We start from the raw sequence: 24,199 nt of genomic DNA on the forward strand, positions 1-24,199 counted from the left end.
TCGGCGGAATCTGTGACCTAAGGGAAAGGGCTTTCTCTCCCTGGGCGCTTCCTAGTGTCCTTCCCTAATTCAGCAGCTTTGCCCGACCCCTTTTCTCACAGGCCATGTAATTCTGCAGCTGCCTGTTGTGCAGGAGTGGAAAGTGCCCCCTTAAAGCCTGCTCACGAGCCCAAAGTCCTTGTCGCCCAAGGAGGCTGCCGGTGGCGTCTCTGCATGATTCACTGTGCCAGCTTCATTCCAGTCAGTGTCACCTGACGCACCTCTCGGCGATTGTAATTTAACTTGGATACTTCCCGTGCAAAGATGGAACACGTAGATTCCTGAGAGAGGTCTGTTTCTGGTGTTTCTCTGTATGAGTTGATGTTCTGGGTGCGCCTCTTTTCCCATCAAGATGCACCCAGATCAGTTGATGACGCAGAATGCTAAGTGGGCCAGTAATTCTGACACAAAGTAAGTGATCCCAGTGGCAACAGCAAAACAGGTCTCCTGTTTCTGTTTTATTTTTTCAAAGCACACTGCGGTTACCAGGAGTTTCGGGAGCACCACTAGCTGTGGCAGAATGGTTCCCCAGCACACACGCCCCCACCTACCTACACACACACATTGTTAACATTCTCCTCCTCTTTCATTTTCAGAGATCGTTGACGGCAATGCCAAGATGACCCTGGGTATGATCTGGACCATCATCCTCCGATTCGCTATTCAGGACATCTCGGTGGAAGGTAGGCACCAGACCTGGGGCATGGTGTTGGTTTCCCTTCATGCTTATCACAACATCACAACAGCTGTACAGATGCTGTGCTTTTGGTACGATGGAGAGGAAGATAAAAAACCCTAAACTAGCATCCCCATTCTCCCTCACATACCCAGCAGGCCTCCTGCCAACTTTCCCCTATGCCCCGAAATGGCCTGCCGCAGCCTCTGCTAGGCTCGGTGGGCTTTTTTGGGGCAGGGAGCTCCTTCCCCCCACCTCCAGGCCTACCAACCTCCTCTCCCAGCAGTGGTCAGGGGCAGACTGGCACCGATTGCGTCAGACTGCCCCTTGCTGGGTTCATTGGGGGCTGGGCTGCCCTCTGTTTCCAGTCCAATCAGGACTGTGCACACTGATTAGCCTGTGGACTGGAAACAGAGGCTGGACCGGCTCCGCCAAGGAGGCCACTGCTGAAATATTATAAGAGCAGCTAAGTTTAAAGATATGTTCAGCTCTCTTTGCCGGCCTTTATATTTGGAACCATAGATCCTAAGCTTGCTGCTGTCTTGTTCTGCTGTTAAGGACAGGCCAGTGGGCCTTGGGGAGGGGTTGCCATATAAACGTAGAGTTGGAAGGGGCCATACAGACCATCTAGTCGAAACACATACACATGCTCAATGCAGGATGAGCTTAAAGCATCCCCAAGAAGTATGTGCCCAGCCGCTGTTTGAAGGCAGGAGATCACCACCTCCTGAGGCAGCTGATTTCGCTGCTGAACTAGTTTTACTGTAAAAAAATAATTGTGAATGAATCCAACCCGAATCTTTCCACCAGTAATTTAAACCCATTATCGTGAGTGCTGTCTCCCGCTGCCAACAAGAACAGCTCCCTGCCCTCCTCTAAGAGATAGCGTTTCTCATACTTGAGTCTCTTGCAAGCCCCTTTGTAAAGTAAGGACAAAGACCTACTTTGCACAAGACGATTCCTGGCCCTGGTGAACCCCATAATATATAAGAAACTCAAGGCGAAGTGTGTTTCTTGTCAGAATGCTCCCACCATGAACCCTGCATGAATCCACCAGGGTTTCTTGTCTAGACTTGGACTGGGTCCGTTTTGTGCCTTTTCGGCCTCCACTTCCACTTAAGCTCCACATGAGGAAAGCCTGCTCTTGAATATAGCTTTGTAACTTCCTTTTCACCCCCCGCGCGCAGAGACCTCGGCCAAAGAAGGCCTGTTGCTTTGGTGCCAACGGAAGACGGCTCCCTACAAGAACGTCAACGTGCAGAACTTCCACATCAGGTAAAATGGAACCAAGCCCCACCTTGACGGAAGCTCCCCCACCCCCGTCTTCACTCCTTCACCTTCCCAAAATGCTTGAGTGTATCGAAGGCCGCAGGAATTGCTTCCTGATAGCGATCTTCTGTTAAGGCTTTGGATGAGCGGGCCCCTAGTCTCTTCTCCGTGAGCCAGAGGCCCTGAACAAAGTTGCTTGCTGGAGGTCAGGTCATGCTAGGAAGCCCATTACCATGGTCAGTGATGCAGGGCAGACAGTGTCCCAGGGTGGTGGAATGGTTAAGCACAGCAGCCTCTAATCTGGGGAACTGGGTTTGATTCTCCACTCCTTCACAGGCAGCCAGCTGGGTGACCTAGTCACAGTTGTCTTAAGGCAGTCCTCACAGAACAGTTCTGTTAGAGCTCTCTCAGCCCCATCTACCTCCCACAGTGTCTGTTGCGGGGAGAGAGAGGGAAAGGTGTTTGTCAGCCACCTTGCGACTCCTTTAGGTCGTGAAAAGTGGGGTATAAAACCCAACCTTTCTTTTTCTGATACTGAATTTTTCTGTGGGGAAACTTTCCACTCTACGCATGTAAATTTAGTCTGTTTATCTAAAGCAGGGGTGGCCAAACTGTGGCTCTCCAGATGTCTGTGGACTACAGTTCCCATGAGCGCCTGCTATGCCAGTAGGGGACCATGGGAATTGTAGTCCATGGGTATCTGGAGAGCCACAGTTTGGCCACCCCTGATCTGTAGCCATCAGCACTCCTGCATTGCAGATCAGTCGTGTTAGATGGGTGACGTGAGGGATATCCTTGGGAAGGGACCAGCAATGCCCTGGGAGGAATGTCTCACAGTTGTATGGAGCAAGTGACATATGGAGAGGGGATAGCCCAGGGGTAGTCAAACTGCGGCCCTCCAGATGTCCATGGACTACAATTCCCAGAAGCCCCTGCCAGCGAATGCTGGCAGGGGCTCCTGGGAATTGTAATCCATGGACATCTGGAGGGCCGCAGTTTGACTACCCCTGTGATAGCCTTTGATCTCTCTACCAGCAACACTTTGGTTTCTCTTTGTAAAGCATACTGAAAACTAGGGGATTCATTGGCTGTTTCGACAAAGGATTATCATTGGCTGTATCTGGTTGTGACACAGATGTAACAGAACTGATTTTTGCTATACATTCCCTGCCATGTAAGAAGATCATAGTCTGACGAAGGGTGCTTGCCCTCGAAAGCTCACGCCTTGAATAAATCTTTGTTGGTCTTAAAGGTGCTCCTGGACTCTGATTTTATGAGGGATATGAAGTAGTCATCAGATTGCATGAGCCAGGGTAGGCCAGGTTATGCTATTCTCATCAGATCTTGGAAGCTAATTGGGGGTCAGCCCCAGTCAGTAGTGCCAGCTTGGTGTAGTGGTTAGGAGTACGGACTTCTAATCTGGCAAGCTGGGTTGATGCCTCACTCTTCCACGTGCAACCACCTTGGACTAGTCTCAGCTCAGATAAAGTTGTTCTGACTGAGCAGTAATATCAGGGCTCCCTCAGCCTCACCCACCCCACAGGGTGTCTGTTGTGGGGAGAGGAAGGGGAAGGCAATTGTAAGCTGATTTGAGCCTCCTTCGGGTAGATAAAAGCGGCATCTAAGAACCAACTCTTCTTCTATTTGGAAAGGAGACTACCGAGAAAGAGTGGTCTATGACATGGGGGCAGCCAGTAGCAATCCACCTCCAGACATCTTTTGCCTTGGAAACCCCCTGATGATGTTGCCATAAGTCAGCTTTGCATTGGTGGGGAAAGAAAAGAGAAGAGATTACATGGCAGGGAACTGGGACGTGGTTGGCGGGGTCATTTGAGAATTGCGCTCCTGGCCTGGAGAAATTATGCTTGAGCCCATGACAGTGGGCAGTCTGATTTTGCAGAATGTGGGTGTCCAGTCAACATTTGACAGTCGTCCTCCCCCCCAAAATGCGCAAGTATATGAAGTTGACTCATGGTTTATTGAAGCGCAGCTTTAGCATCCGACTCTCTGCAGTAGCCGAAAAAATAACTGCACTGTACTTCTGTCCACAGCTGGAAAGACGGCCTTGCTTTTAATGCCTTGATCCACAGACATAGACCCGAACTGATCGAATACGACAAACTCAGGAAGGTACGTCAATGACAATGGCGACTGCTGTCTCACCATGTGGTTTTGCATGGTCTCCCCCCCCCCCCCCCGTCCAGCAGAGGCCTGCTCAGTTAGACCAGTGGCGATCTGGTCCAGCTTCCTGCCACACACAGTGGCCAACCAATTCCTCTGGAGGGCCAACAACAGGCAAAGAGGCTGAAGCCTTTGGAAGAACAGAAGAGTCCAGCTGGATTAGACCCTCTGGTCCCGCCCCGTTTCACGCTGTGGTCAACCAGTTCCTCTGAGCAGTGGTCCCCAACCTTTTTATCACCGGGGACCACTCAACGCTTGACAAATTTTACTGAGGCCCGGTGGGGGGGGGGGTAGTTTACTCCTCTACTCTCAACCACTGCCCTAACGCTCTCTGATCGCTATGTTTAAACATCCCTTCAAAATAAGATACAGACACGCCACAACAATGAGCATAAGGAACATTTTATTTTCATGGAAATTTTAACTCATGACAATGACAAATCAATGGGAACCCAGAGCTTGTTTCTCTGCAACGAGATAGTCCCACCTGGGAGTGATGGGAGACAATGACATCCAAAGTGTGTTGTAAAGCAGTGGTCCCCAACCTGCGGGCCGCAGCCCGGTGCCAGGCCGCGGCTCCCTCTCCCCGCCCCCGCCCCCCGCAGTAAAAAAGCTTCTTACTGCGGGAGGGCGGGGAGAGGGAATCAGGGCCGTGCCGTGCCCGTGCGGGCCACGCCCACGCATTGTGCATGCGCATGGCGCATTCACGCATGCGCAATGCGCGGCCGCGGCTCGATGCCCTGCCGATCCCCAGCCTCGGAAAGGTTGGGGACCACTGTTGTAAAGGGCCGGGGGGGGGAAGGGAGAAGGCATTGATAGACCTCTCCTCCATGACTCTATCTACTCCCCTTCAGTACAGGGTGGTTTGCCATTCCCTTCCCCAGTCATTTCTGTTTTACCCCCCAGCAAGCTGGGTACTCATTTTACCGACCTCGGAAGGATGGAAGGCCGAATCAACCTTGAGTCTGCTGCTGGGATCGAACCCCCAGCCACATGGTCAGAGCTTCAGACAGCATGTCGGCTGCCTTACCACCCTGCGCCACAAGAGGCACATTACCTGGGATCTAATCCTGCTCTGGCCGTCATTGGTGTCCTGGACTGAGTCATGGACCTTAAACCTAAGTTCCTCCCTCGATAAGATGAGCATAACATTGTGGCCGGCTTCAGGACAGAGAGTGTTAAGCGTATACTGAAAAATCCGGGGAGTGTAGCCTGTGTGCGGGATTTCGAGCGTTCGAATACAGAGGCGCTTTCTGTGGCAGAAAGCATTTTCCGAATGCACGATGCCCTTCCAAGAGTTTTGCATCAGGGAAGGCTGCTTTCACAGGAAGAAATTGCCTCAGTTTGCTGCAGGATTGCAGGAGCTGACTCACAGTAATGGAGATCTATCTGAAAAATTCCATTTTGAGAATGGCTGTTTCCAAAAATCACAGCTGCAGCCTCAGGAGCTCCATGTGGCCAAGAGGACATGTAAATTCTGGGGACACCATTTTAGCCTTCTTTCACTTGCCACCGTGAAATGTGGGTGTTTCCCATCCTCCTGAAGGTGGGACACCCACAGGGAAAGGCTTTAAGTATTTCCGTGGCTATGCAGAGCCATGGCATGCAGCTGTTATTTTCAGGGCTGAATACTGAAATGGGGTAGAAATGAAATGCTGACTTCAGCTCTTCCCAAGATCTGGGTTTGGTGGGTCAGAATTGCCAACTGCTGTGCCGGGTGCCTTCTTTAATGTCAAATTCCCTTCCCCCAGGATGATCCAGTCACAAATTTGAACAATGCCTTTGAGGTTGCAGAGAAATACCTCGACATTCCCAAAATGTTGGATGCAGAAGGTAAGCTTGGCGCTTCTCTGTGTTTTCGTGGTCTCAGGGCGCCAAGAGAACATTCCTTCCTTTCTGCTGCATTGCATTTGAGCTGTAATGTAGCACGTTCCATCAATAACTTGGCTTTGAAGAACCATTTATACTTTTTACCATCAGTGGGGATTGAGGTTGCACACGCCAAAAACACTGAACCAGGGTAATCGAAACTGCATTTAGCCAGTGATCCCCTGCAAGTATGGACTCCTCTTCAGGCAGACAATTTGCAGGTCCTCTGCCCCAGCCCTCCTCGGAGGGGGGGAGGAGGTGGTAGAGTCCTGCTAAGTGGGACATACCATTTCAACCTTCAGGTGAGGGATCGCATTTTTAATGTCCCCTCTGCAGTTTTTTTTTTTTTTAAGAGAAAACTCTTAACATTGGGGAGAAGTGTATTGGCAGATCTCCATTTCTTCCTGAAGCGTTCTGCTTCCAGGGAAATTGCTCCTTCTGCTTTAAAAAAGAAGTGATCCTACCAAGCACACTCTGAAGTCCTACAGAGTCCATTCTTACTCAGGTGTGCTGTTGGCTTGTTTTTCTATGGGCCAAAATGGGCCACTGGTAAATATTTGTCAGTTGTCTTCTTTTCTGAGAACAAGGAACAACCAGCAGTGAGAATTCCATGGCTTAAAAACAGCAAGTCCAGAGTTTGGCCTGCGTTCGGCCAGTATTCAGTTAGTCCTGGATATGGAGAACAGCAGACTCTGGGCTGGATCCTATTGATCCATTTGGTTAGTGAAAATGCTGCCCCACGGTGGAGTTGGGAACTAGCAGGATGGATGGGCATAATCCTCTAGCGTTTATGCACTGGAGGTTTCATGCTGGGCTGCAGGCTGGAGTTTTAGTCATGGCAGGTTGCCTCACCTATTCCTGCACCCACATGGAGGAGCATTTGGCCCGGTGCACTTCATCCGGCCCCGATTTGTGCTCCTGCACAGGAGCTGGGGCAGTGAAGTTCCCAGTGCATAAACGGTCCAGCAGCCTCTCTCGCACTGGCAGCCATTACAGTCTGAGGCTTTCTCTGCTGTGGCTTGCTTAGCATCATGGTGTATCTGAAGCCAAGTTTCCAGAGTTTCGGGTGAGCCGCAGTTCTCCGTTATGAGGATTCGGAGGAGGGAAACTCCAGAAGGAATTCTTTCAGCCTTTATATTATATTATGATTGCTGGGAAGGATCCAAGAGAAGAATCAACCCACTCCCTCCCAAATGATGCTATGGAAACAGCCACACGCCTTGGTTTGCTGTGTCAGCAAACAAGGTAGCATGCCCCTGTATTTATAGGCTTCTTACTTCCACCTCTGAAGGCGGAAGAAGGGCATAATAAACAGTCCACAAAAGCCAACCCAAAGTGACCGTATTCCAGCAGGCATTTATAGCGGCATTAGAAGGCCAAAGCCTCCTGTTGGGATGCTCAGAAAAAAAGGCAGGTGTCATTAGATGCCGCAGCATGGGGAGAACTCAAGGCCCATGTTAGTTGAAGAAGCTGCCCTGGAGTGTGGCATTCAGGGCTTGGGATCACTAGCTTAACCTCTCCCAGCAGCCAATTCCGCTTGGTTAGAATGTGTGGCTTGTTCTCGTGTATGTTAACATGTTCCAGATGGACTCTCTTTCCCCACAGGAGGACTTCTGAGCAGGGGGCCCCTTCACAATTTCTCCCCTCCCCGTGTCCTAAATGCTTATTGTTCGCTTTTCAGACATTGTGAACACAGCTCGTCCCGATGAAAAGGCTATTATGACCTATGTCTCCAGTTTCTACCATGCCTTCTCTGGCGCACAGAAGGTACCAGAAGCAGCTGAGCCTATGCCATCACAGCGTGTTCTTTTCATGCTCCTGAACTCTCTCTTGCAGGGGACAGCAACCGCTAGGAAAAAGGGCACCCAAATCTCAGCTAGATCAGGGTGTTGCTAAAGAGCATATGCCATCCAGGACCCAATGCACGTATCCCTCTGGGCAAAATTATTTTGAGGGCTCTGAGTGATGCTTAAAGAGTGTGTCTAGTATGCCTCTGTATTTCCAGTAGAGTGACCAGTGTGCCTCTGGATTTCATGTAGCATAATGACCCAGTGATTGTCCTTCCTTTTTTGGACAATGGATTAAGAGGTTAAATTCACATCTGTCAAACTGACTGAACAATTTACACTGGTGTCCCCTCCTGCTTTTAATTTGCATTGCTGGAGAAAGTTTGGGAGATTAGTTTTGAGCATGGGGGGAAGCCACAGGCCGTTCCTTTTAGGGTGAAACCCAAGGGCGTCAGAAGGCCTGTCGTTCTGTCCTCAGCCCTCCCACTGAGTCTCCTGCATATCGATTAACCTTCCTATTAGCAAAAGTTTTTTTTTCCTTTTGCCTTTTTTGTGGCTCGTGGCACATTAAAGTTGGGGCAGACCTTTGAGAAAGAGATCGAGAGATTTGCCTGGGCTTATGAGGATCATGGCTCTCTCATTCCAGCTGAGATTTGGGTCCCTGTCCAGAGTAAAAATAAATAAATAAAGCCATGTCGTTGCCTTTCCCCTCTGCTGCATGCCGGAGCAGGGTCTGGAGGGATCTTGCGTTTGCGCTCTTGACTTGGCCTCTTTCTTCTCTCCCTCCCTCTCTTTCATTCTTTCTGCACAGATATTGTAGGCACGCTGAGGCCCGATGAGAAAGCCATCATGACCTACGTCTCCTGCTTCTATCACGCTTTCTCTGGGGCTCAGAAGGTGAGCTTTGGCTGTGGGCTGAGGGGCTGCTGCTTTTGCGGGTGCATTGTTCAGGTGCCTGACTAACCAAAGCTACCGCTAACGTGTTTCCTGCGCTATTCCGGGGACACAGTTGAGGTTGGGTGTGGAAAGAATTGCCCGGAATGGCCAGAGATGCCAACCAGGGAGCTAGCACACTAATGTCATAACCATTCATCGCTGGCCACATCTCTCTAGAAGAGGAGTGCGCGACCATGTTACAGTTTTTGGAAATAAGAACCAATAATGCGCCCCACTCTTTGGTAGCAGCATGGTATGGGACAGGGGTGGCCACACCGTGGCTTTCCAGATATCCATGGCTGACAGCATGATGCTGGCATGGGGGTCATGGGATTGTAGTCCTTGGATAACTGGAGAGCCACAGTTTGCCCACCCCTGGCATAGAAGCTAAAGTGTCAGAGTCAGATTGGCAGTCCACCCTGGAAGCTCACCTGTTAGACCTGCTACACGTTCTCAGCTCAGTCTCCCTCACTGGGTTGTTGTGAGGGTAGAATGGAGGAGAGGAGAACAATGGCAGCTTATTTGGAGAGAAAGACAAGATACATCAATCAAGTAAATAATAAATGGCATGCTCAAAGTCCAAGTGATTTCCCAGAAAAGAATAATTAAACATTCAATGTCGGCTGCATTGTGAATTGGGGAGAATGGTCTGCCCTTGCTGAGGCTTGTGGGATTTCTCTGGGTGGGCAGGTTTCACAATCCTTATGAAACCGGCACCTCCATGGTCTTCTCAGTGAACGATCCGTGTGGTGCTTGCAACCCAGGAGGGTTGCAAGGCTTAAAATGGCGGAGAGGGGAGTCACATGCCCCACCTTGAGTTCCTTGGATAGGGTAGGGGGATAAAATGAGCGCTCAAGGAGCAAAAACCTATCTTTGCTGCTCGCTTTCACCAGACTCTGGATAAATGCCGGGGCCTGTGTCAAATCCACTGAGAAACTTTGCTGTATTCTTTCATGCTCTCCTAAAATTCCCCAAATACATTTGATTAGCCAATTCTACTTCATAGAATTCATAGAATAATAGACTTGGAAGGGACCTCAGGGGTCATCTAGTCCAACCCCCTGCACTATGCAGGACACTCACAACCCCATTGCTCATCTACTGTCCCCTGCCACCCCCTTGAGCCTTCACAGAATCAGCCTCTCTGTCAGATGGCTATCTAGCCTCTGTTTAAAATTTCCAAAGATGGAGAACCCACCACCTCCCGAGGAAGCTTCATTTCCTTTCTCCCCAGTAAGGACCCAGAGTAACTCATGCACGTCTCCTCTCTGAGTGCAGAACTTTATAGTCTGCCTACCCCCCAGTGGGAACCGAGGGAGGCTTGCCTCCTTCTCCTCTCCTCCATTTTAGTAGCATCACAATAATCCTGGGAGGGATGGGGAGGGGAGGCCAGGGGTGTGGGACCGGCTCAGGGTCACCCTAGGAGCTTCCATGGCAGAGCAGGGATTTGAACTCAGGTCTCCTTTCATCAGTTCTCGCTGCACCCCTCCAGCTATGAAATCGTCCACCTAAAACAGTTGGGGCTAGTGACTTGGTTGCACACTCACCTCCCTGCAGAATAAGCCCTTCCTAGTCCCAGGCAGGGCCTGTCCTGGGTCTCCAAACATACCAGGAGGGAGTGGGTGGAAGGGGCTCCGGACGGAGCTCCCTTTTGAGCCGCTGGGAGGATGAGAAACTGGCTCTGGGGCTTAGTCCTGAAGGCAGGGGAGCTTAACGGAATGCCCAAAGGTTGTTGCCACCTAGCACCATGCAGGTTGTAGAATTGGGTTGTTTTTGCACAGCCCGTTACGGGTTGCACCCAGAGGACTTCTTACCCGATTCCCCCTTTGGGTCTCCAGCATACCTGTTGAAGTCTCCCTGTAAGTGTGCATTGCGGTTGCTCAGCCAGGGCCCACACAGGTCCCGCCACCCCCAGTTTAGCCAGCACACCTGGCCTTGTTGGATCCAGCCGAAGAGCACAGCTCTTCATCTCGTGTGCCGATCGGCCTCCTTCCCCTGGCTCTCCCTTTCCTGCCTTTCAGCATCCCGCTTAATTCATTCAAGATCCCCCCCACCCCCCAGTTGACCCCCTGCTTGACTTCTCTCGCCAGCATCCCCTCAGCTTGTGTGCTGGGGTGGGTGGGGGCCCCATTTCTCTTGCACCCCCCCTACTTTGCTTTTCCTACCCTCTCCAACCGCAAAACTCATCTCATGGGTAACCTTTGGTAAGAGCCAATCTCCTATCCCTGTCCACACTAAAACTGATTTCAGATTGCTTTGGAGAGGAGGCTTTGTAAGGGGGGGGGGTTGACTACCATGTGCAGGATCACACTCCTTGTTCTCAGCTAATCCGGAATGACACAGGACTCTTAGTTGTGTATAAATCCTTTGCCAACTTGGTGTTGTGGTTAAGAGCAGTGGCCTCAGATCTGAAGAATCGAGTTTGATACCCCACTCCTCCTCCATGTGCAGCCAGCTGGGTGACCTAGTCACAGAAGCTGAAAGAGCTTCATGTGTGCGAAGGAGAGAGAGGAATTGGCTGTGTGTGTCCATTCCCTCGAGCAGCACCGAATGGGTTCGCTCTGCCACCAAGCTGTCGCAGTATGCTTCCCATTAGAGCCCGGCGTTAATTTATTGGCTCCCAACCGTGTAAATTCTTTACAGGCAGGAAAGGGAGCCGCTGCCGCTGTCCCGGCCAATGATTTCTCTGCCTGTGCTCTAAATGCAGGCTCTGTTCCCCACCCCCTCTAAAGTCTGAACTGGCTTGCACCCGCACGATTGCTTTGCCAGTCCTTCCCTTTAATTTCCTCTTGTGCCCGTTTCCAGACCTTGGGGGCTGAGCTGGCTCATCTCCTCCATCCACTGGGGTTTATCAGCCCCCTCTCTGTGGCCGCTGCCACAGCTTCCAGCATGCCTCTGCTGTGCGTCTACGCTCCCAGATTTGGGGCAGGAATGGCACGTGTTGTTTTTTTAACTTGTCTGTGTAAGCATGGCCAGTTGGCAGCCTGAAAGCTGAGTCGTAGATGGTTCCCATGTTTTCATTCGCATTAACTCACCTGCACTTTGCTAAACTGTCATTAGACCCCCATTGTGTTTGTGTGTTTCAAAGCAATAAGGTGTTTTTGACTACCAGTTAGTGTCAAGGTATACTGCTCAGTGGTTGCTTACAGTAGAGGGCCGTGACTTTAGGAAGAAGGGAAGTGTCGTTGGGGTCTTTCAGGCCCCGGCTGCCTTAATTATTCTACCTGCTTATGCAGATGGTTTTCTTAATGAACGGTTAGCACAGGTGTAGTCAAACTGCGGCCCTCCAGATGTCCATGGACTACAATTCCCAGGAGCCCCCTGCCAGCGTTCGCTGGCAGGGGGCTCCTGGGAATTGTAGTCCATGGACATCTGGAGGGCCGCAGTTTTGACTACCCCTGGGTTAGCACCTTAGCACAGGGGTCCCCAGCTTGTTTGAGCCTGCGGGCATGAATTCCAACACAGCACAGTGGGCACAGTGACAAAATGGTTGCCGCAATATGGGCACCACAGAAGGCAGAATCAGCCACCAGAAGGGTACAGCAGTTTAACTTCAGTGACACTGTGTGGAGGTCATCACCCCGCAGTGCCAGATGCTGCCAAGGCAGTATTTTTAAGACAACACAGCCAGTTCAATCTCCAGTAGTCAAGTCAGAAGCCGTGCTGGGCAAAATCCTCACCTGGCACCACCCGCTTCCCAAAAGCTGGATCTCGTCTGAGGAGAATCGTCTGTTTATTCTTGACTGGTTGACATTAACACTGTTTCCTCCTTCGACCGGAGCTCGGGTGTCCCGGCCCGATTGCTGCCTCCCATCCTTTTGGCCAGGGGTAGTCAAACTGCAGTCCTCCAGATGTCCATGGACTACAATTCTCATGAGCCCCTGCCAGTGAATGCATGAGCAGGCAGTGTGATGCAGCGGTAAAAAAGGCAAATGCCATTTGGGGCTGTATCAACAGGGGCATCACATCAAAATCACAAGATGTCATAGTCCCATTGCATACGGCACTGGTCAGACCACACTTGGAGTACTGTGTGCAGTTCTGGAGGCCTCACTTCAAGAAGGACGTAGATAAAATTGAAAGGGTACAGAGGAGAGCGACGAGGATGATCTGGGGCCAAGGGACCAAGCCCTATGAAGATAGGTTGAGGGACTTGGGAATGTTCAGCCTGGAGAAAAGGAGGTTGAGAGGGGACAAGATAGCCCTCTTTAAGTATTTGAAAGGTTGTCACTTGGAGGAGGGCAGGATGCTGTTTCTGTTGGCTGCGGAGGAGAGGACACGCAGTAATGGGTTTAAACTACAAGTACAACGATATAGGCTAGATATCAGGAAAAACATTTTCACAGTCAGAGTAGTTCAGCAGTGGAATAGGCTGCCTAAGGAGGTGGTGAGCTCCCCCCCCCCCCCCACTGGCAGCCTTCAAGCAAAGGTTGGATACACACTTTTCTTGGATGCTTTAGGATGCTTTGGGCTGATCCTGTGTTGAGCAGGGGGTTGGACTAGATGGCCTGTATGGCCCCTTCCAACTCTATGATTCTATGATTCTATTCTATGATTCTAGTCCATGGACATCTGGAGGGCCGCAGTTTGACTACCCCTGCTTTTGGCCATCAGTTCAAAGACCTGCCGTGACCTGCTTTGCCAAAGATTCTCAAATGTCTGGGCTAGGAACTGCACTGTAAGGGTGCCACTACAGAGTAGGCCCTGCTCCTTAAAAGCCACCCTCCCAGTTGCTGGGACACTTAAGCACAGGGTCTGTAATGGCTGCTGTTGGGGCTTTGGTAGTGCACCTGGGAAGGAAGGCCTGCCTATGAGCCTGCATAGCCTATTCCCCACAGCTTGACAGAAAGCAACTCTTCCAGACTGGTCTTGGGGTCACCCTGCTAATCTACAGCAGAACAGCTAGAGTCAAGTCGAGAAGCACCTTGAAGAGACCAGCAGGATTGTTGGGGCATAAGCTGGAGATCTTATACCAGGGGAGGCCAAGTGTAGCTCTCCAGATGTCCGTGGACAACAATTCCCAGGATCCCTTGCCAGCACGTGCTTCTACACTGAAAGTCTTGTTGGCCTCTAAGGTGCCTCTGGACTCTAGCTGCTCTACCTGGGCCAGGTTTGCTTGAGTCCTAGAACAAGTTCTGACTGAATAAACTCCACCAACAACTGCTAACGATGTCCACAGAATTGAAATGGACTCCTTTCTCCCGTCTCCCCTGTACTTGCTCTTCACCAGGCAGTTCTGGCTGTCTGCAGACTCTTCTCTGTAAGGATCCACCTTGATCTTTTCACACACACATCCCCCACAGTATTCCAACAAATGCAGCGAGAATCCCCCTTGAGTAGGTTGTGATCCTAGAGCAGGGGTGGCCAAACAGTGGCTCCCCAGGTGCCCATGGACTACGATTCCCATGATCCCCATGAACATCTGGAGAACCACCCCTGTTCTAGAGTGAACAGCATCTTTTTAAAAAGTTTTTTTTTCCTGATGGCAGAATAAAATAATAAAAATTGCATATCTAGTTCTGTTAGCAACTCATTTACCCCGTGCCTCTCTTCCTCTCCCCATCCTTCTATAGACCCTCTTCACCTTTTCTGTTGATGTTTTGGCTTCCATCTCCTCCCCTTGGACTCTGTTCTCCTGGCAAGGTACTTGAACTCTTCACTTTTCCCCTCCCATGGCTTCCATGTGCTGTTTTCTCTCTCTTCTCCGCCTTCCCCCCTCCCTTCCCCATTTTCTAATCTGCAGGGCACTGTGTATTATGGAGGGCAGAGCACAAGCCATCTTTGGCGGGTGCAAAAGCCAGGGAAAGAGGCCAAATTTAGCTGCCAGGGACATCCCATTCCCTCCCCACAAATCCCCTATACTTGAAAGAACGCTAAACCCAGAGTGACAGGTTCCTCTTTGACATTTGGGAGAACTGTGGAAAGGGGAAGACGAAAGGAACCCAGGGGAGTTACGAAATTCTCATCGAGCGTCCGATAGGGACCCCTTAATCCCACCTGCATTGCATGGCAAAGAGAAGACCTGATCCCCATATGAGGTGCACCAGATCCAAATGAGGAAATCCTCAAGTCCCAGGGAAGAACAGGGTGTGCAGATAGAGGTTTTGCTTTTCGAATAGATCCGTTTGAGAAGAATAGAGCATGCAACCAGGGGCATCAGTTGCACAGTGGGGTCAGGGTAGCCAAAGTAGGGATCCTAGAGCAGGGGTAGTCAAACTGCGGCCCTCCAGATATCCATGGACTACAATTCCCATGAGCCCCTGCCAGCAAGCGCTGGCAGGGGCTCATGGGATTTGTAGTCCATGGACGTCTGGATGGCCGCAGTTTGACCACCCCTGTCCTAGAGCCATCCAAGTCTTACCTGCTCTGCTGTTTGTCCTGGCAGGGGCTGTTAAAACTTTTGCCCCACGGGTAGGTTGAGGCTGCGGCCACAGTCTTTAGGTTGCTGGGCTCGGGGGGGGGGCGGTTGCAGAGGGGAATGGGGCCCATACAGCCTCCGCGTGATTCTCGGGCTCGCTGCAAGGACCGCTTAAGCCCGCCAGGGGCTTGGTTTCCCCAAATTCACGCTCTGCCTGTTGTTGGGCTTGACTGGATTGTGCCAGGCAGCTTCCTCTCCGATCTGTGTTTTGCACCACCTTCGAGGCAGGCCTAAAAATGTTCAGCTGCTTGTCTCTCCTCTTCACCTTCAGGCCGAGACGGCTGCGAACCGGATCTGCAAAGTGCTGGCCGTCAACCAGGAGAACGAGCACCTGATGGAGGACTACGAGAAGCTAGCTTCGGACGTGAGTATTGGCAGGAAAATGGTCCCAGGAGGTTTTCTCCAGGGGTCAAGGCTTGGTGTGACTAACAGCATGAGCCTTTCAGGCCAAAATTGAAGTCAGGGGAACAGGAGGAGCTGATATACCCAGGGATGCACGAACCCACCTTATGCTGAATCAGACCCTTGGTCAGTTGGCATCAGTGTTGCCTGCTGGGGATTGAAGCCGGGACCTTCAGCATGCCAAGCAGGTGCTCTTCCACTGAGCTAGGATCTCAGCAGGCAGAGGTCTTTCCCAGTACCTCCTGCCTGGTCCTTTTAGCTGGAGATGCCAGGGATTGAACCTTCTGCCCGCCAAGCAGGGACTCGACCACTGAGCTGTGGCCCCACTTCATGGCTCTCCAGGGTCTCAGGCAGAGGTCTTTCCCATCTCCTCCTACCTGGTCCTTTTAGCTGGAGATGCTGGGATTGAACTGGGACCTTCTGAGTGCCAAGCAGAGGCTGTGCCACTGAGCTGTGACCCTCCTTTAAGATACAGAAAGGTTGAATGAGAGTCCCATCATAAATCAGTGGAATTGGCAGTTACAAAGATGTTTGAACAGATAAGCAAATAGCTTAATAGACTATTCAATGACCTGACATCGGCACCAGATTACACGCTGAGAGCAGCCGATTTAATACAGGGTCTCAAAACAGGGTCCCATAGAGCAGTTAACACACTGCAGCGACTGAGCCCCCCCCCCCCCCCCGAGACTCCCTGGGCACTGCAACTGTGAACAGCGCAGCTTTTTAGTGGAACTGGACTGATTTGGCTAAGCAGCCATGGGCAGATGCACGCACACCGTGTGCTCTTTCCACATCACCCCATGCTGACCTTGTGCCCCATTCCCACAGCTGCTGGAGTGGATCCAGCGCACTGTCCCCTGGCTGGAGAACCGCGTCCCCCAGAAGACAATGCAAGAGATGCAGCAGAAGTTGGAGGACTTCCGCGACTACCGGCGGGTCCACAAGCCCCCCAAGGTGCAGGAGAAGTGCCAGCTGGAGATCAACTTTAACACCCTGCAGACCAAGCTGCGGCTGAGCAACCGGCCCGCCTTCATGCCCTCCGAGGGGAAAATGGTCTCGGTGAGTCCGCCAGGCAGGCAGGACTGGACGAGTTTTCCAGCAAGATGAGAAAGGGTTTGGGGTCGATTCCAAGTGCAGAGTGGAGGTCGAGAGGCAGATAGACGAGAGGAAGCGCAAAAGATTAACATCCCAAGCCCAGCCACAAACGCGATTTCTGTCCCGCCCCATTTTCAAAAAGGGCATGAGAACAGGCCCGCCTTACAGGGCTGCTGCAACCAACAGACATGCAAAGTGCTGGAAATGTGCTGTAACAGAGGTGACTTATCAGTAACCTGAATATCGGGGGGGGGGGGGTGTCAGTTTATGGCGAGGGCAATTGGATTCCTGTTCTCTGTCAAGAAGGTCGCTGTCTTTGCTCTCCAGGGTGGTGGTGCTGAGTTGCAGTGGGGCAGGGGGAAGCAGAGAGGTGTTAGCTGCTGATAGAGCATCCTTCTCTGCATCTCTGCACACAGCCAGGGGAAGGGGGTGAGGAGGTGTGGCTGTAGGCATCCGTGTTCAGGAGTGCACTGCCTCCGGATATGTGGGTGCCATTAAGCTCTTGCAGCTGAAACCCTTGCCTGGATCTGAGGCCTCTGAATTTACCTCCTTTCAAAGCCGTTTAGGCCAGCTGCAAGGACTGTGGCCAGCGGCACTGACTTCTGCCTTCTAGCCCACATGCCTGAAAGTCCTCCCAGTTTCCCCTCTGTCCCTGCTCTCTCCCCCAGGACATTAACAATGGCTGGTACCACCTGGAGCAGGCAGAGAAAGGCTTTGAAGAATGGCTGCTGAACGAGATGCGGCGGCTGGAGAGGCTGGACCATCTGGCGGAGAAGTTCCGGCAGAAGGCGTCCATCCACGAGTGCTGGACCGAAGGTGAGTGAGCCCTCCACCACCCTCCCCACCAGGGAAGCCGCTCTGTCCCTTGAACTGGAGGAGCGCTTCTCAGCAGTTGGCGGGTTCCGCACAGGTAGCAGCTCCGCTTCAGGAAACATGGTCACGTGACCGCAGATCCCAGCAAGGGCGGCTGTCTCTGTCATCCTGGCACAGAAGCTTGCAGAGGAGGGAGGTTCGAGCCTGGCCTTCCTCTTGCTGTGCTGAGTTCCTGTCTTGAGTGGTTTTGTTTTCCGAAGGCAGGACTCGATCAGGCCTTATTTTAGCTCTGTCCCAAGCAGGAAAAACATTTTTTTAAATCCTCCTCCTTGCAGCTTCCTGTTGGGCAGTGTCATATAAATGGCTTAAATTCCTGTCTCTGGGGGGGGGGGAGCCCAACCCACCCTCCAGACAACTGTTTTTCTCCCCCCCCCCCCCCAGCATCAGTTGCCGTGAGCAGCCCAGCCTCTCTTTGAACCACTAGGGAGAGTCTGGGGGGGGGGGGGGGGCTGCTGCCGAAAGGCAAACGTTCTGGGCTTTCATGGCGTCTTCCCTTGTTAACTGCGGATGGGTTTGTGAGCCTCTGATAGCCCCAGCCAGGCCTCTTAGGTCCCAGGTTCAATCCCCGGCACCTCCTGTTAGAAAGGACCAAGCAACAGGGGACAGGAAAGCCTGAGACTCTGGAGAGCGGCTGCCAGCCTGAGCAGACAATACCCACCTTGACGGGCCTGCACTCTAATTCAGTAGAATGCGACTTCAAGTGTGCCCTGCGGGGGAAAACGGAACTGCCACGCTTAGAGGACCTTCTATGACGCTGAAACCGGAATTGTTGTTTGCTAAACGTTAGGAAAAACTTGCTGAGCGGTTCCTCAGTGGAGTGGGCTTCCTCAGGAGGTGCGTCTCTCCTTCTCTGGAGGTTTTTAAGCACAGGCTAGATGGCCATTGGGCAGCCATGCGGATTCTATGACTCGCTATACATTTCAGCAGATTGCGACAGGGATGGCGGGTAGGGACGAGCTCGATCTTGGCTCTCGTCAGCCTTTCGAACATCACCAGGGTTGTGCTGATTGCCGCTTTGGGGCCAGAGGGGCCCAGGGCTCCTGGAGTGTTTTTGCCTTCCTCTGGGCAGAGCTCTGGGGTCACTGGAGGGTGGGGTGGAACAGTACTTGTGAATTTCCTGTGTTGTGCAGGGTGGTGGATTGGCTGACTCCTGGTTCCTTCCTGCTCTGACCTGGCCCCTTTGCCTACTCTCCCAGCAGTGTGCTCGCTAAATATGCACTCCCAGGATGTCACTGTGTGCCGGGGGAGGGGGGGATCAGTGCTGCATGGGGTCTTCTTACTCTGAATGACTGAGAGCTACGAGTGCCTGCAAGATAGGAGTTTAACTCTGCCGGGGGAGCCTTCGACCCAAGCAGGCCGCTCTGCCCAGAGCATGCTTGTTCTTCCTGGCTGGCAGCCAGGGACGGGATTTCTCAAGCGTGTCCGGGGGAACAGCTGATGGGAAGAGAGGAGCGATTTTCCAAACTCCAGCCGTTTCTTTGTTCCCAGCTCCCAAATGCAAATAGCTTTTGAATTAACGCACAAGCTCCATCCGTGCGCCAGGGCAGCTAGCGGCGGCATTTTGTTCAGCCCCCCTCCCCGGGCCTTGGAGGGGTGGGTGGGTGGGACACAGAGCCGATGGACTCCTGCCCCCAGGAAACCAAGTCTCAAGGAAGAGTTTGACAGCCCACGATTCTCAGGTTTCCTGTGTCCGGGGGGGGGGTGGGGTGGGGTGGGGGGGAGCCTTGTCTTCCTGCGTCTGGCTTCTGTTTGCAAGGGAAGTGCTGGAAGTGGCGGGAACACTGGGCTGTCGAGCAGCTGTTAGGGGAAGCCCCCCCCCTCGTCTGCTGAGGACCGTGGGAAGCAAAAGGGAGGGGCCAGTCTGTAGAGGAGGAGAAGGGGCCTGGCTGGGCGGTCGATGTGCCTTTGGAGAGGCTGAGCTGTGTCACCAGTGGTCCCAGCTGGGTCAGACTAGCAGTCCATCTGGTCCAGCAGCATGTCTGACACATTGGCCAACCAGGTCCTCTGGACAGACCACAACAGAGCAGAGGGGCTGAGGTCTTTAATAAGAACATAAAGAGTCTTGCCGGATCCGACCCGTGGTCCGTCCAGTCCAGCATCCTGTCTCATACAGTGGCCAGCATGGCGTAGTGGTTAAGGGCAATGGGTTCCAACCTGGCGAGCTCAGTTTGATTCCCCACTCCTCCACCTGCAGCCAGCTGGGTGACCTTGGGCTCGTCACAGCCTTGAGAGGGTTGTTCTCAGTCCTGTCAGAGCTCTCTCAGATTCCCCTCCTTCCCAGGGTGTCTTTTGGGGAGAGGAAGGGAAGGTGATTGTAAGCTGCTTTGAGAGTCCTTTGGAGTATAAAAACCAAGTCTTCTGGAAGCGTCCTGTGACATAAGACAGCAGCATGGCGGGGGGGGGGATCCCTCTTGCCCCTTCTGGTGCTAGATGTCCACACGTATTTGAGGCTCTCTGTGTCACTTTCATAAGCCCTGGGAGGTGGGCCTGATTTATTATCACTGCTGGGCAAGGAGGAGGGCAGGAATTGCTACCCCGTCAACCCCATTGCAGCTCCAAGCCCCATGACGATCTCCCTCCCTCCCTCCCTCCCTCCCTCCCCCAGGAAAAGAGGCCATGCTGAGGCAGAAGGACTACGAGACGGCCACCCTGTCAGACATCAAGGCCTTGATCCGGAAGCACGAGGCGTTTGAGAGCGACCTGGCGGCCCACCAAGACCGCGTGGAGCAGATTGCGGCCATCGCGCAGGAACTCAAGTAGGGGTCATCCGTCAGGCCAGCCCTGGGAAGGTTGCGGGCCGGGAAGCTTCTTACTGCAGGAGGGCGGGGAGAGGGAATCAGGGCCAGGCCACGCCTGCGCATTGGGCTGCGCATGTGCGAATGCGCCATGCACGGCTGAAATCGGCCGCACATGGTGCATTAGCACATGCGCGGCCCGTGCAGGCATGGCCCGCGGGCGCGGCCTCATGCACAGGCATGGCCCATGTGGGCGCGGCCCGATGCCCTGGCGGTCCCCAGCCTCAGAAAGGTTGGGGACCACTGCTCCAATCCTCAGCCAGCCCAAACCCCAAGATATTGCTGTTCATTGCAAAACCGGTGCTTCCAAGTTATAGCCACCCCCCCCTTTCCCCCCTCCTTTTTTTTGTTCCCCCCCCCCCAAAAAAAAGAAAACCTTGAGAAGGTGGAAAGCAGCCAGGACTTGAGGGGAGCCATCCCTTACCCTGGGAAAGGCTCCTCGTGAGCAGGAAGGGCCCACCATAGTCTCGCAGCCCTTCTTCTGCCCTCCTCGCCTGCACATCCTTGAAGGAGGGGCCTGCCTGGCGGTCTTCCCTTCCCAGCACACTCCCAAAAAGAAAGAGGGAGAGGTCTGGGCTTGCCTCAAAGGGGAGCTGTGACGCAACCCGACACCGTGCGGTATTTTTGGCAGGCCGAAAATAGCCTTTTCTGTCACGGTCTGTTTCTTGCAGATCCTTGGCTCTAGTGCAGACTCGGCCAGGGATCACCTCTCTTTGGAAGATGTTTCTCAGAGGAGCTCCGCCACCCCCCCCCCCAACACGCACAGTGGCCCCATTGTTCTCCCTCCCCTCTTCTCTTTTTGCCCACCTCAGAATACGGTTATTGTAAGAGTTTTGCTGCGAACCGCTTTTTCTTTCCTGGCCTCCCTTCGCTCGGATAAACTCGCGCACAATTAGTACACACAGGAGCCCGGAGTGCGGCCCCGCCATGAATGGAGGCTGTTATTCCCCTGACTGGGAAGGGCGGAGGCAGCGCTGGGAAAGGGGCGTGCTCATGGCCCCAGGATGATTTCATAGAGACGTCGCTCCGCCACCCAGGCCTGCAATAACTCTGGAACTGGCAAGGCCCAGTTGGACAGCTAGTCAGAGCCATGTTGGCTCTCCTCCCCCCCCCCCCCGCCTTCCTGGGTCTGGGCAACTCAACAAGAGTTTCTGGCTGTTGGGCGGGGGGGGGGGAGATGATTCCCTCCCCACTTTCATCTGTAGCTTTGTTACTCTGTCTTCACCCAAGTTGTTTTGCTTGGCACAAGCCCGACTTGCCCTGCCACTACTAGATCCTGCTCATGCAGCAGCCTGCAGTCTGGCTGTAAAACTTGGCCTTTGGGGCCCACTGAGAATTTGCTGCCAATGAGGGCTGCCCCCTCCCCAAACCAAATCCCCCCTTCCGCAGAAGGGACAGTGCCAGTTTCTAGCTTCCAGGGCCACTCGCCACAGGTTAAGAATGCGAGAAACGAGAAGAACCAAACAGCGTCAGGAAAAAAGTCTTTTCTCCATTCTTGTGTGTAGTCCTTGGCGCTTTTATTCAATTCACCGGGTCAAGCCAGAATGGGATCCAGATATCACCCCATTTACAAAGCCAGCACATTTCCTCAGTAGCTCATCCCTCTAATCACCCACCTCTGTCAATTCGGCTTCTCTTTCCTATATAGTTTATCAGTTCTATGCTTAATCCCAAATTTCAAGTATAATCCATCTTCCTTTCCTGGACTTTCGAGGAAAGGGACTTTCACGGGTTAAGAATGCAGCAGCATGCCCTGCTTCCAGAGAGCTTCCACTGTCATGCTGATGACATGGGTCAATTTTCAAAAAAAGGTCACACCTGAAACCTTAATGTTTATTTAGCCGCACCCCCAATTTTCTCCCCAGGGAAGACCCAGAGGGGCTTATAACCTCACACCCTTCAATTTACCCTCACAACAACCCTGGCAGGTAGGCTTGGCTGAGTGAGTGGAACTGGCCTCAAGTTCACCCAACCATCTGTGGTGGAGTGGGGATGCGCCTGAGAACCATGAGGTGTGCTGGGGGGCCCTTGTGCCTCCCATCTCTCACCCCTGTGAAGTCTGGTTTTCCCCTCAGCTTTCTCCATCCACTGCTTCTCCCCTCGGCCCCCATGACACCCACGGTTTAAATACCACTGGAGCACAATTACCTTCCCATGAGACCACCTGTTCACTCAGTCTTTTCATTTAAACTGGACCCTTACTGGGGATAGTTGCTTTGTGAGCAGCAGCCCTGGGGGGGGGGGAGATGTCAGGGGACTGCAAAGTCCCACAGGGGAGAACTTCTTGGCCTGTCCCATATGACCTTTCATCCAGGCCCCTGTACAGTCGGAAAGCAAGGCGGCATAAGCTGGAAGATCCAGTATTCCATTCCTTCCTGGGGAAGGCAGCTGGAGACCACTGAGATGGCTCCCATTTCACACAGACGCAGAGGGCAGAGGACTGGGAACTCTCCAACACCTTGTTTTAGCCCTAACTCTGTCAGGGTTCTGAGAATGGGACCAGGGACCAGGAGGCCAGCTTTCCAGTTGCGTCTGTGGCCTGCATGGATGCTTAGAGAACAGGTTGGCTCTTGCAAAAGGGAATGGAACGTGCACCGCAGAAGCCTCCCAGTGCTGCCCTGTCCACACCCCAAAATCAAAATGTTCCCGCTGGAGTAACCCCAAGGATCAGATTATGGGACTGGCTACTGCAATTCAAGCAGATTGGTGATCCCTTGCCGCAAGGAAATCCTCCTGGCCTCAGCCACAACCAGGGCCTGCTCGTCCGTGGCCCCAGCCTCCCCAATGAAATCAAGCCCTATCAGAACTCAAACGCTTCCGTAGGGCCTGCAGAAGAGAGCTGTTCCGCCAGGCTTTCAGTTGAGACCAGCACCAGGGCCCCCCGGTCAAGCATCTCTGACCCTCCAGGCCTCCCACGGGAAAGCTGCCACCCAGCTGCTGCCTCCCCCGCTGGCCTGATCCACCGCTGTCTGATGCCCTGTGGGCAAAGGCCCTGAATTCCAATGGCTGTCCTCCTGTTGGTGTTCCTTACGCCTTCTGTTTCATACACGTATTGTTTTATTAATATTTATTATTGATTTATTTATTTAATAATTACATTTATATACATACCACATTTATATACCACCCTCCCTTGCAGCTCAGGGCAGTTTAAAATGGGCTCGTTCTACTGTTCCATGTACACGGCTAGAAACGTCATAGTGAGGGGCAGTATATAAATTAAATGAATTAAATAAATGAATTCCTCCATTCTGGGGGTGCTTGGGCCTTCATGGTTTCACACTCGCTCTCCGATCTGCTGCTGAGTAACTCTGCCCTTTCTCCTCTGTCCGGCAGTGAACTGGATTACTATGACTCCCCCAGCGTCAACGCCCGGTGCCAGAAGATCTGTGACCAGTGGGACTTGCTGGGCTCCTTGACCCACACCAGGAGGGAGGCCTTGGAGGTGAGCAGGGGTTCCAAACAGAGCCATTTCTCATTTCGGCAGGCGGGTGGGGAGCAAGGTCTACAGCAAGGAGGCCCCAACCCACCCGCCTTCTTGCATCTCCTGCCCAGAAAACGGAAAAGCAGCTGGAGACTATTGACCAGCTCCACCTGGAATACGCCAAGAGGGCGGCGCCCTTCAACAACTGGATGGAGAGTGCCATGGAGGACCTGCAGGACATGTTCATCGTCCACACCATCGAGGAGATCGAGGTAAGGGGGAAGGAAGAGGGTCCCTGCGGCTTGAGGGGAGAAAAATGGGATCTGTGGCTCAGGAATGGGAGGACCCGTGGCTCAGGGCCAGATCACTCTCACTGCATGGGTAGAATTCCAGTTTCAGTCCACAGTATTGCCAGTTAAAGGAGAGTTGGGA

The 24,199-nt window shown here is 52.8% G+C and overlaps 1 protein-coding gene across 4 annotated transcripts in view; it reads left to right on the forward strand.

Annotated features, from left to right (window-relative positions):
• Positions 1-24,199, forward strand: part of ACTN4 (actinin alpha 4) — a 99,314-nt gene that overhangs the window by 64,222 nt on the left and 10,893 nt on the right. For 2 of the 4 annotated variants that reach the window (XM_077318553.1, XM_077318555.1), the window contains exons 4-14: positions 636-722; positions 1,903-1,990; positions 4,036-4,114; positions 5,917-5,998; positions 7,716-7,801; positions 15,447-15,539; positions 16,409-16,639; positions 17,344-17,491; positions 20,154-20,304; positions 23,680-23,788; positions 23,899-24,039. In XM_077318553.1, the coding sequence (XP_077174668.1) occupies positions 636-722; positions 1,903-1,990; positions 4,036-4,114; positions 5,917-5,998; positions 7,716-7,801; positions 15,447-15,539; positions 16,409-16,639; positions 17,344-17,491; positions 20,154-20,304; positions 23,680-23,788; positions 23,899-24,039 (1,295 nt within the window). Of the gene's footprint in view, positions 1-635; positions 723-1,902; positions 1,991-4,035; positions 4,115-5,916; positions 5,999-7,715; positions 7,802-8,632; positions 8,719-15,446; positions 15,540-16,408; positions 16,640-17,343; positions 17,492-20,153; positions 20,305-23,679; positions 23,789-23,898; positions 24,040-24,199 lie in introns of all 4 variants that reach the window. The other 2 variants (XM_077318554.1, XM_077318556.1) reach the window with 1 other exon arrangement.

This window comes from Paroedura picta, unplaced genomic scaffold (genome assembly GCF_049243985.1).
Source record: "Paroedura picta isolate Pp20150507F unplaced genomic scaffold, Ppicta_v3.0 Ppicta_v3_sca21, whole genome shotgun sequence".
NCBI classification, from domain to species: Eukaryota; Metazoa; Chordata; class Lepidosauria; order Squamata; family Gekkonidae; genus Paroedura; species Paroedura picta.